Source organism: Lampris incognitus, chromosome 6 (genome assembly GCF_029633865.1).
Source record: "Lampris incognitus isolate fLamInc1 chromosome 6, fLamInc1.hap2, whole genome shotgun sequence".
NCBI lineage: Eukaryota > Metazoa > Chordata > Actinopteri > Lampriformes > Lampridae > Lampris > Lampris incognitus.
The window spans coordinates 57,719,386-57,731,872 of NC_079216.1; the positions used below are offsets into that span (position 1 = coordinate 57,719,386).

Here is a 12,487-nt window from a genome sequence, read left to right on the forward strand (position 1 = left end):
AATCAAGTGAGCCAAGACTAAACAAGTGTCTTTGCAGAAACACATAGATCCTTTGGAAATAGGGCACTAGAGAAAAGAGATCACTTCTTTATACACTTTAGGGACATGCCATGGGGGGCCAGTTGTTTACCCAAGTAGTTTGGTCATCTGCTTGCCTGTCTGGCACGCCGTTATTGTCCACGGCAACTAAACACTGCTGTTATTTCCCACCTCTAACTCCTTTTTTTTTCAATAGTAAACCTCCCATTTTGCACTCAGGGTAAGTAAAAGACTATTTTCATCCCTCATTGAGGTATTTTATTGTAAATTAAGGCAAAGTTACATCTGGCAACTGCAACAAATAAAAGTGACCTAACTGGATGGAGTGACAACTGATTTAAAACATTGGGAAACAGTCAACAGCTGTTAGGTATATTTGGGACAATGCATCATAATGATAAAGCTCCACTGGGTTATGCAGACGTCATATGAGGTGACTACTACTTTAATTGGGGTTATGTCCATATCTGGCAATAGTTTAAAGCGGATCGGCAACCTATGACATGCGTGCCACGGTGGCATGCGAGGCCATTAACATGGGCACATGGAGCATTCATTCATTCATTATCCAAACCGCTTATCCTTACCCAGGATCGCGGGGATGCTGGAGCCTATCCCAGCAGTCAGTGGGCGGCAGGCGGGGAGACACCCTGGACAGACCGCCAGACCATCACAGGGCCGACACACATTCACACCTAGGGACAATTTAGTACGGCCGGTTCACCTGACCTACATGTCTTTGGACTGAGGGAGGAAACCAGAGCACCTGGAGGAAATCCACACAGACATGGGGAGATCATTCAAACTCCACACAGAAAGGACCTGGGACGGCCTTGGGTTCGAACCCAGGACCTTCTTGCTGTGAGGCAACAGCTAACCACTGGGCCACCGTGCTGCCCGTATGGAGCAATTCAATAAACAAAAAAATTTTTTTGATATCCTTTTTTGATAAAAGCCTTTTAATATAAAATATAGCCTAATTGTGAACTAAGTGAACAATTCGATTTATAATAATATTGAAATGATTAGTCTCAAAATACACCGTTGTTTTTGACAGCAAGAGAGCGCGCACAATTGACGTCTTTCATCCCCCTCCTCCCCCTTTCTGATCCGCCCACGAGCGCAGAATTACAGCGGTAGTGAAAACGTAGCATAGCTAGCTGCTGCTACTACTACTACTTCCGGCGGCTCCCGTTAGGAGTCGCCACTGTGGCGATGCTAGCTAGCGTTCTTTTTTTGCTCTGTCAAGAACAACTGACGATGGCGGAAGCAGTATTGTCTAATGTTCCCTGTTCCAGCCGTCTTGGACAAATGAATTCGGATTTATTTCGCGAAAGGACCGAGCCGTGTGCACTCTCTGCTGCGAAAATGTTGGGTCGAACTTCGTGTAAAACGTCATTTTGAAACATCGCACAAGAAAACCGTCGAAGCTGCGGCTGATAAAGATGACTCGATCAAGAGGGCAGGCAGCGGCCCGGCGCGGGAAGAAAAGCCGCGCGTTTACAACCCGACGTGGCACCAAAGACCAAGCTACAGAGTTAGCTTCCCCGGTGGAGTGTATGGAGGAGACTTTCCTCAGCAGTTCGCAGGCCATGCTTGATGGGTTACCAAACATACACACACGGATCATCAACAGGGTCGAAGAAATGCCCTTTTCTGCAAGAACTGCTGGGAAGCGCATTACAGACGTGGCTGAAAACCTGACATAAGGCACCAGCAAACTTGCACCCAAAGATGCGTCGGTATTCAGCGTAGCTCTTGACGAGTGTGTGGATGTAAACGACGGTCTTAGTCTAGCTGTGGTTGCCAGAAATCGGGACAAACAAGGGTCGCACTAAATCGGTAAGATTGAATTAATTTTCTTTTGTGCCCGAGTAATTTTCATACATTTGTACAAATAGTGTGTGTGCGTGCGCGCGCATGGCGATCTTTTGGCATGCGGAATCTAGACGGGGGAGACAAGCAGCAGCAATAAATAGATAAATGCTCATTATGAAAATGAAATGGCACTTGGGTCTGTGATTTTTTTTTTTTTACTTTGTAAAGTGTAACAGGACTCCAAAAGGTTGCCGAGCCCTGGTTGGAGAACTGTAGAGTGGCCAAGCCGTGCTGCCACTTTTCAGGGCAAAATTAGTGTATCCGGTTATTTTCTTGCCCGGTGCGGGATTCGATACGGGGTGTACTGTACCACAAGGCGACGTCATTAAGCGCTCGACTAAAGGGGCAGACCTGTTAGCTAGGGGCTAACGTGTCTTATTAGTAGTTTACATTAGCTTGCAAGATGGCGGATGGGTTGCGCGCCAAAATCCCCATTATGGTTTCTCGTTTGAAAAAAAAAATCTTCCCAAACAAGATCCAGGCTTTACACGGGGTTAAGTTGCCTACCAACTTTGTTTTATGAGTCAAATATCCTTTCTAATGGTGGCGCTTTTATGAAATTTGAAGCACTAATTTACTCACAACAGCAATGTTGCTAATACAGTCATTAGCAGTCTGGGCCATTGACAAGCTACAATAAGACTCAAAAGTTAGCATATCGTTAGCAATAAGTTTCTTGAAAGTAAATTACCACCTCCAAATTCACGTGTGCTAAAAGCGCTATTAAAAATGCAACTTGATTGATTGATTGATTGATCACACGATATTCAACAGAGGGGGGAAAAAAGTTGATCGATGTTTTTTTGCTTTGTCAACCAGTTTGAGGCGACTTGTTTTTCAGATGTAAAAGTGGAATGTGGTTTGCGACAGTGTAACATCTGCCAGACTGGGCCACTGTGTTTAAAACGACTCAAAGTTAGTATAAAAAAAAAACGAGATCCACCTTGTGAAAAAACAAACTAAACGTGTGTCAAATTCAGAAGTCCAGGTCAGAAATTTTGGTGACATCCCAGATAGCAAAATTGCTGTGGCCCAGACCCGTCCCACACCGACACTTTCATCCGGCCCACATACCGCGTGGAATGATGGCACTTGGGCAGTCCGCTCCTGTTTGCCAGATCTGGGCCAGAACAAAGCCATAGCAATGCCGCATGTGCCACATATTTGAATGGACTATTTGTATATATTCTATTTATTTATTTTATTTTGCACCACTGGGGAGTTGCACTTAGTTTCGTTGTACAGCTGTGCAATGACAAATAAAGGCATTCATTCATTCATATTTGCCAAAGATGGCCCATATTTGTTTTGTGATATTTGTGCCATATTCACCATTTACCACACGGGCCACTTCAGGGTCACATCCAGATTACATGTTGCCAAGAGCACCGCATCTTTGCCAAAAAAAAAGCCCAAATTTGATTTGGCATATTTGGACCATATTTGCTATTATACATGTGGGCCACTTTAGGCTCACGTCCATTTTGTCAGGGCCAGAAGAAGGCCATCAGTGCCGCATCATTGCCTGAAGTGGCCCACATCCGGATGCTATCTGGGATCGCAGCAATAAAAGAATGCAACAAGAAGTGGTGGCATTCGGAATTCATCGAAAGAAAAAAGTGTTTTGCATTTTTATGCATGGTTGGCTGTGTAATTATTTGATATGTGTATCATCTACATTTCGCAATATAGCAAAGTATAAAAGTTAAGATCTTGGCCTTTTTTCTTTTGCCAGCCCATTTAGCTAGATAACGTCAACTTGCTCAAAAATGCTGTATGTAACAGCATCCATCAAAACAGTGTGAACATGTGACTAAGGAAGATGGACATTTCCAACTTCATATACGTGGAGTTCAGAGATGTCTTGGGTACTGGCAGACAGCAGGCACATGTTGTCACAGTCCTCTTACTCCTGTTTCTTAATTTGATTTTAAATGAAATGTGATGAAACAGTCTGCATGCTATTATTCTTTGAAATATCCCTTCTGTTCAAACTCTATTACAAATCCTATGAAATGTGGACAAAATAAATTGTAAGTGGAGACCATCATGTGACAGACTTGGAATGTAGATATACTCAGTTCCCATTTAGAAACTGAATTAAAAGAACAAAAACAAGAAACGTAATTCTGAGAAGTGTTTTGCAACTCAGTTTCTTAAATTTTTCAAATAAAGTCATGGATTATCGAGACTTTTATGGATAGGTCTCAAGAATCTGTCAGAATGTATTGAACATTTTGCCTCATAAGAGTTTACATTTCATTCACATTCACAGCACTTAATGGTGCTTATCAGCTATTTTTATTTATTCAAGAGTACTTCCTTATTAAGGCCAAGGTGGCCAGGTGTAGAAACAAGATTATTAATCCTTTAGGGAATCTATTCATTTGAAAGCGCAAATATGGACTTTGCCCTCCATGATCATGGAAAGAAATGGATGAAGTTTGGATGAAACCTTTATGAAGTAAAATGTTGGGAGCCCTGTTGTATTGGCCTGTGTTAATACACATATGGAGAAAATAAAAATGATACTAGAAAGAAGGTAAGAAAAAATAAAGAGAGCAACAAAATAATATACAGATGAACAAAAGAGTGGAAAAAAATGGAAGATTTATTTGAAAAGCACTTTTAATAAAATGCCCTGTAAAAAATTAGAGACTGATAGTAAACTTTGAAGTTTCCTAACAATAAATAAATAAAACCTCTACAGTTCTATTCAGATTAGTTTCCCACTGACTTCAGCAATGGCTGGAGTGTTAGAACGGTACTACTGCTAAAACATACATGACCACCCCTCATCAATGTTTCCACAGAAACCACACAGCCCCTCCAGGCTGCTCACACTGTCTCTATGGAAACCACATCACACCTCCATGGAAACAACATATGATATGTCATGGTAACATGTAGTTTTGGTCTGTTTCTAAGAGGGTCAACGTTAATAATACAGTAACACTACACAGTTTTAAATTCACAATGTGAAAACAAAATGAAAACAAAAAATGATAAGGCCTACCACTCTGTTAGTCAAACTGACTGCCTGTTCCCAATCACCACGGCCTGTAAATCATTGAAACTACATTGAAATGTCACACAGGACTGAATGAAAAAAGAAAGCAGGTGTTGCCCTGATTGTCTGTTGATTGACAGAGACTCTGAGTTCAGGACTAGAGATGTAAGCTTTGCCTTTTTGTGTCTAGGACACTAACAGAATCCAAAAAGTCATCCAGAGAAGCTGATTGATTCAGTAGCAATGACAACCCAAAGATGGACTAGCGATAATTTGGAATAACTACTAGCCCAGAGAACCCGAACGTATCCACTGCACCAAAAAAGAAGACACCTAACATAGCTGTGACTGCAATTCATTGGTCACACACACAATCACTTTGACCTACAGAAACGTCAGACTCCTCTTAGCACATCTATAATGTCGCCCTTATCTGCGTAGAACAGACAAAAGCACAGAATTCTGGGCTCGAGTCTTCCTTAACCGTTACTACAGTATGTACGCTACAACATTGGTTGTTTAAAAACGCATTTAGCCCAGTTGTCTAGTTTAACAAGTTCAATCTCAGCATTGGAGCTGGGCTCATTTAAACTTTTTTCTGGCCCCTGAGCTACACTGATCAGCCAAAACATTGAAACCACCTGCCTAATATTGTGTCGGTCCCCCTCGTGCCGCCAAAGCAGCTTTGACCCGTTGAGGCATGGACTCCACAAGACCTCTGAAGGTGTCCTCTGATATCTGGCGCCAAGACGTTAGCAGCAGATCCTTTAAGGCCTGTAAGTTGTGAGGTGAGGCCTCCATGGATTGGACCTGTTTTTCAGGCACATCCCACAGATGCTTGATCGGATTGAGATCTGGGGAATTTTGAGGCAAAGGCAACACCTTGAACTCTGTCATGTTCCTCAAACCATTTCTGAAGAATTTTTGCAGTGTGGCAGGGCACATTATCCTGCTAAAAGAGGCCACTGCCATCAGGGAATACCATCGCTATGAAGGGTTTACATGGTCTGAAACAATGTTTAGGTAGGTGGTACGTGTCAAAGTAACATCCACATGAATGCCAGGACCCAAGGTTTCCCAGCAGAATACTGCTCAGCAGATCACACTGCCTCTGCCAGCTTGCATTCTTCCCATAGTGTATCTTGGTGCAACCTCTTTCCCAGGTAAAGGATGCACACACACCCAGCCGTCCACATGATGTAAAAGACAACATCAGACTGGGCCACTTTCTTCCACTAGTCCATGGTCAAGTTCTGCTGCTCACGTGCCCATTGTAGGCACTTTCAGCGGTGGACAGGGGTCATGATGGGCACTCTGACTGGTCTACAGCTACACAGCCCCATACGCAGCAAGCTGTGATGCACTGTGTTCTGACACCTGTCTATCATAGCCAGCATTAACTTTTTCAGCAACTTGGGCTACAGTAGCTTTTGTGTGGGATCAGACCAGACAGGCTAGCCTTTGCCCCCCCCCCCCCCACACACACACACATCAAGGAGCCTTGGGCGCCCATGACTCTGTCACCAGTTCACCAGTTGTCCTTCCTTGGACCACTTTTGGTAGGTACTGACCACTGCATACCAGGAACACCCCACAAGACCTGCCGTTTTGTTGATGCTCTGACCCAGTTGTCAAGCCATCACAATTTGGCCCTCGTCAAGAGTCGCTCAGATCCTTACGCTTTCCCATTTTTCCTGCTTCCAACATATCAACTTCAGTAACTGACTGTTCACTTGCTGCCTAATATATCCCATCCCTTGACAGCTGCCATTGTAACGCGATCATCCTGTCAGTGGTTTTAATGTATTGGCTGATCGGTGTATAATTTAAGAGAAACCAATAATATAACTAAGTTGCATTGATTTCTTCCCGCATCCGAGTCCAATCATATTTAATGATATGACAACTGCATACAACCGCACGCAGGAAAATGTTGTGAAAGGAAGTCAAAAGCCAGTGAGTCTCTGCAGACTCTGGTGGCACAAGCCAATGCAGCATAACCTCTTCCAACAAAAATGTCCTCTTGACTACAAATCGGCCCAATTACATTTCAGCAGCAACTAAGTATAATGTCACTGCAAGGCTTTTCACCAATTTGAGTTCTTAACTTCTCAACATGAGATGACAAAGAAAAAAATCAAAACCATAACTGCAAAGGGAGGGCTCAAGAAAAATGTCAGCCCCATTTTTGATTCAGACTACTGAATGTGTCCTTTTTTTTTTTTTTTACTTGGAGAGTTGGACCTTCAGAAGAAAAACATTTTCAGTTCATAACGTACGTATATCACCATCCCCATTACATATGTTAACACATGAATGATTATCTTTCTTCCAGCTGTTTTTTATGTAGGAATACTGGTTTTGGGAGGTAAGACTCAACAAGGCTAATGGCAAGCTGATATATTTTGCAGACTGTCTGATTACGTCTTGGGAATAGAGACAAAAAAGTTTAAAAAAAAACTTGCCAACACACCAAGATCTCAATTACTCTCTAAAGCACAACAGTAAAGTAAAAGAACTGCACTCAGTCAACAAAAACAAAACAACCCCACCCAAAAAGAACCAAAAAAATAACCCTAAAGGAGTGTGTCCATAGCGTTTTTCTCTGGCAGAAAAGCGCTGTCATGGCTTGTGTGGTGAGAGAGAAAAAAACTGCTGCACGTGAATTTTGTTTCTATGACAATATGTCACCATCCTAACTGCCGTTGTATGATAGACTAGCATTGCCCCTTTGTGTTTTATTATCTGTTATTATTACTATTTGCGCGACACTTTTTCACCATGAGCACCAACTGGAGGATGCTTACCCTCATACTTTGTACGGATGAGCTTATAATGTGATGTCACTGCTCAATCTGTCAGCCGTAGAGCAAGGAGGATGTGGGTGAGGATGTTCATTAATTTCCATCGCTTTTTTTGCGCCACCTTCTGCCCCATTCTCCCACTCAGCCTTTCTCTCTTTTCTATACTTTTCCCTCAAGTATTTCCATTTTGATTAGCAAAGTTCACCTATAATCACATAATTGACAACGTAAAAAGAAGCAGATTGACATTAGCTAGGTAGCTAATTGAACGTTACGTTAACAGAGGGTCGACTACACAGCTAACAACAAACTTACAACGCGTAGGGTAATAAAAGCATAACACTCATCAGCAACATTCAGTGTCTGGTTGATCTGCTCCCACAAATGGGCTTTTCTGTCTTTACAGTGGTTTCTGTTTGACATGTCATAAAGCGCAGAATAGACAGACATGGCCCGAGCAAGCTTCTCCTCCATTTTCTTGTTTACTAGGGTGACGAGTCCTGCCCCATCTAATATATGATTGGTTGCCTGAAAAGGCGCAACAGTGACAACACCAGCACCTTTCTGAAAATTTCAGAGATTTTCAACTAGCAGCGCTTGGAGTGGCTGCACAAAAAAGTCGGAGCACTCTGAAAAATGACAATGGGTGCAGCGCTGTCCTCTAGGCGGCCGCATATGCTCTTTCCTCATTGGGGGGAAAAAAAGACGCTGGCGCTCAGAAAAAAATGCTTAATGGACACAAGCCTTTTAATCCTACCACAACAGAAAGGTAAGAGACAGTAGCATGGACATCTTTGTCCCCAGATACTACAATCAGCCAGTTGTCCCGATTAACCCAACCATTCAAATAACCCACGGCTGAATATCAGGCTACAGCTAGGTCCAAGAATCTCCAACTTGATTTGGAATCTTGAAATGCTGGGCACAAACACATGTTACCAAGTTTCTCTATCTTAAAAAATGTTAACCATTTCAAATTTCAGAGGGGCCAGACATTTCAAATGCAGGGCTTCCTTAATATTTAGTAAGCTCCTCTTGCATGTAAAAAAAATATATACGTTAAACAGAATTCTGTTCAACAGTGGTATCTGACAACGTTTGGTTAAAAAAAAGTTAAACGTAGATCCTCTGAGGCTTATAGAGAAAATCCAAGTTATGCTATTTTTTAAAAGACTGATTTGCATACGACCATATACCTTTAAGGTCAAGAATACCAGCTTTAGACAATTAACACCTACAAGGCTGCCTGGCTGGGAGTGAATTCATCTGAGTTATTTACACTTTAATTTGCCCAATAAGGCACAACTTGCTAAATGATGCAACAGAGCAACGATGACGGAGCACAATACCTTGAATCACACAAATACACACACACACACACAAACACAAAAGAAGAACTTCATAAAAACAAAAACGATTCACAGAAATCCTACGTCAAAAACAAAAATAATCATTGAGCACATGATCCTTGTCAAAGGGAAGTTTGGGTAAGTAAAGAACAGTAAAACTAGCAAACACTTAAAATAAACAGCTAAAAGTTGGATATAACCCAAAGAACCAAATGTTTGAAAGACGTTTGTAGTTTCAGCGCCTTTCTCTCAACGGCCCTTATCAACCCTTAACCACACCCTAATAGACAGGATGGCTCTGGGTCTCTCAGTGCGTGAGTGTCTGTTCATGTTTGTGTATATGAGTGTGTGTCTCTTTTGAAAATGAAGGTTGGGGAAGGGGGTTAAAAGGTCTAGTTGCATGAACTCTGATGTCAGAGGTCACTGGTGGTGCAATTTGATTGGCCACTGGCTGCAACAAAAAACATGGATTCTTTAGGATTCCTGTGGCACCACCTCCATCAGCTTCTGACACAAAGCCGTGGTTGAGACTGTAGACACAGAAAAATATGTTAGGGAGAATAATCTATTTTGCCATAAAATATTTTTGAGCAACTGGTGATTTAAAAAAAGGCACAAAAAAAGAAAGAAGAAGAACATGGTAATAGTCTGTATACAGTCATAAATTGTGGTTGCACAACTTACAGATAGCCTGAAGCAGCCACTTGGGCTTATTCTGCCACCAGACACCGAAGAAATAAACAGGAATTCCTGTACCAATGATGCCGAAGCCAATGGCACACTCTTTTGGAGTCTTCCAGATGGACACCACAATGAGGAAGAGGCAGGCCAGCACAAAACTCACAGGCAATAAGATGTTCACCTAGAGGGCGAAATCAGCAGGGTTTATTATTAATTGAAATATTTTTCCATTAATCATCATCATCATTAGAGGACCCAAGGGTTACTTATGACTGCCACTGGTTTGGTAAGCAGGGTACCTGTGGAAACTATGCTACTGTTGGTTGAAGGAGAAGGAGAGAGGGAAGGCATGTTCAGAGGCAGCGGGAGAGGAGAAAGGGTAGGAGTGTGGAGGTCAGAGTCATAACATTGAATGTTAGCACTATGACTGATAAGGGAGCAAGCTGGCTGAAATGATAGAGAGAAGGAAGGTAGATGTACTGTGTGTGCAAGAGACCAGGTGGAAGAAGAGTAAAGCCAGGAGCATCGGAGGTGGGTTCAAATTCTTCTACCATGGTGTGGATGGGAGGAGAAATGGGGTAGGGGTAATCCTGAAGGAAGAGTATGTCAAGAGTGTTGGAGGTGAAGAGAGTGATATACAGAGTGATGAGTATGAAGCTGGAAATCGAAAGTGTGATGATGAATATTATCAGCGCATATGCGCCGCACGTTGGGTGTGAGATGGAAGAGAAAGAAGAATTCTGGAATGAGTTGGATGAAGTGGTGGAGAGGGTACCCAAGGAGAAGAGAGTGGTGATTGGAGTGGACTTCAGTGGGCATGTTGGTGAATGGAACGGAGGTGATGAGATGATGGGTAGGTATGGTGACAAGGAGAGGAATGTGGAAGAACAGATGGTGGTGGATTTTGTAAAAAGGATGGAAATGGCTGTGGTGAATACGTATATCAAGAAGAGGGAGGAACACAGGGTGACGTATACGAGTGGACGAAGGTGCACACAGGTGGACTATATGTTATGCAGGATGTGCAATCTGAAAGACATTGGAGACTGCAAGGTGGTGACGGGAGAATATAGTTAGGCAGTACTGGATGGTGGTGTGTAGGATGACTTTGAAGATTAAGAACAGGAAGAGAGTAAAAGCAGAGCCAAGGATCAAATGGTGGAAGTTGAAGAAGGAAGACTTGTGTGGAGTTAAGGGAGGAGCTAAGACAGGCACTGGGTGGTAGTGAAGAGATGCCAGATGGGTAGGCAACTACTGCAGGGTGTGGGAGACAGTTATGAAGGTACTTGGTGTGTCATCTGGACAGAGGAAGGAAGACAAAGAGACTTGGTAGTGGAATGAGGACGTACAGGAAAGTATACAGAGGAAGAGGTTGGCAAAGAAGAAGTGGGTTAGTCAGAGGGATGAAGAAAGTAGACAGGAGTACAAGGAGATGCAGCGCAAAGTGAAGAGACAGCTGGTGAAGGCAAAGGCATCTGGTGAGTTGTATGAGAGGTTGGACACTAAGGAAGGAGAAAAGGACTTGTAACAATTGGCTAGACAGAGGAACTGAGCTGGGAATGATGTGCAGCAGTTTATGGTGATGAAGGACAGTGATGGAAATGTGTTGACAAGTGAGGAGAGTGTGTTGAGAAGGTGGAAGGAGTACTTTGAGGGGTTGATGAATATAGAAAATGAGAGCGAGAGAAGGTTGGATGATATGGGGATAGTGAAACAGGAAGCATGGTGGATTAGCAAGGATGAAGTGAGGGCAGCTATGACGAGTGGAAAAGTGGTTGGTCCAGATGATATACCTGTAGCGGCATGGAGATGTTTAAGAGAGATGGCAGTGGAGTTTTTAAATAGATTGTTAAACAAAATTTTGGAAAGTGAGAGGATGCCTGAGGAGTGGAGAAGAACTGGTACTGGTTTTCAAGAATAAGGGTGATTTGCAGAGCTGTATTAACTACAGAGGTATAAAGTTGATCAGCCACAGCATGACGTTATGGGAAAGAGTATCGGAAGCTAGGTTAAGAGGAGAGGTGATGAGCGAGCAGCAAAATGGTTCCATGCCAGGAAAGAGACCTTCAGATGCGATGTGTGCTTTGAGAGTGTTTATGGAGAAGTATAGAGGAGGTCAGAAGGAATTACATTGTGTCTTTGTGGGTTTAGAGAAAGCATATGACGGTGCAGAAAGAGGTGTGGTATTGTATGAGGAAGTCGGGAGTGGCAGAGAAGTATGTAAGAGTGGTGCAGGATATGCACGAGAGCAGCATGACAGTGGTGAGGTGTGTGGTAGGCGTGACGGATGGATTCAAGTTGGAGGTGGGATTAGATAAAGGATTGACTCTTGAGCCCTTGTTTGTAATGGTGATAGACAGGTTGATGTATGAGATCAGGCAGGAGTCTCTGATGTTCGCGAATAACATTGTGAGCTGTAGTGAGAGTAGAGAGCAGGTTGAGGAGAGCCTGGAGAGGTGGAGGTATGCACTGGAGAGAAGAGGAATGAAAGTCAGTAGGAGCAAGACGGAATACATATGCGTGAACGAGAGGGAAGACAGTGGAATGGTGAGGATGCAAGGAGAAGAGGTGGTGAAGGTGGATGAGTTTAAATACTTTGGGTCAACTCAACTGTTCAAAGTAACGGGGAGTACAGAAGAGAAGTGAAGTGAAGAAGAGAGTGCAGGCAGGGTGGACTGAGTAGACAACAGTGTCAGGAGTGATTTGCGATAGAAGGTTACCAGCGA

At 43.0% G+C, this 12,487-nt stretch overlaps 1 protein-coding gene across 1 annotated transcript in view; it reads right to left on the reverse strand.

The window, feature by feature from the left end:
• Window positions 1-4,519: 4,519 nt before the first annotated feature.
• slc7a5 (solute carrier family 7 member 5) overlaps window positions 4,520-12,487 on the reverse strand; it is a 44,450-nt gene continuing 36,482 nt past the window's right edge. Inside the window, exons 9-10 of the mRNA XM_056281170.1 lie at window positions 9,765-9,942; window positions 4,520-9,610 (exon numbers count right to left, since the gene is read on the reverse strand). Of these exons, the coding sequence (XP_056137145.1) occupies window positions 9,555-9,610; window positions 9,765-9,942 (234 nt within the window). The 3' untranslated portion in view covers window positions 4,520-9,554. The remainder of the gene's footprint in view (window positions 9,611-9,764; window positions 9,943-12,487) is intronic.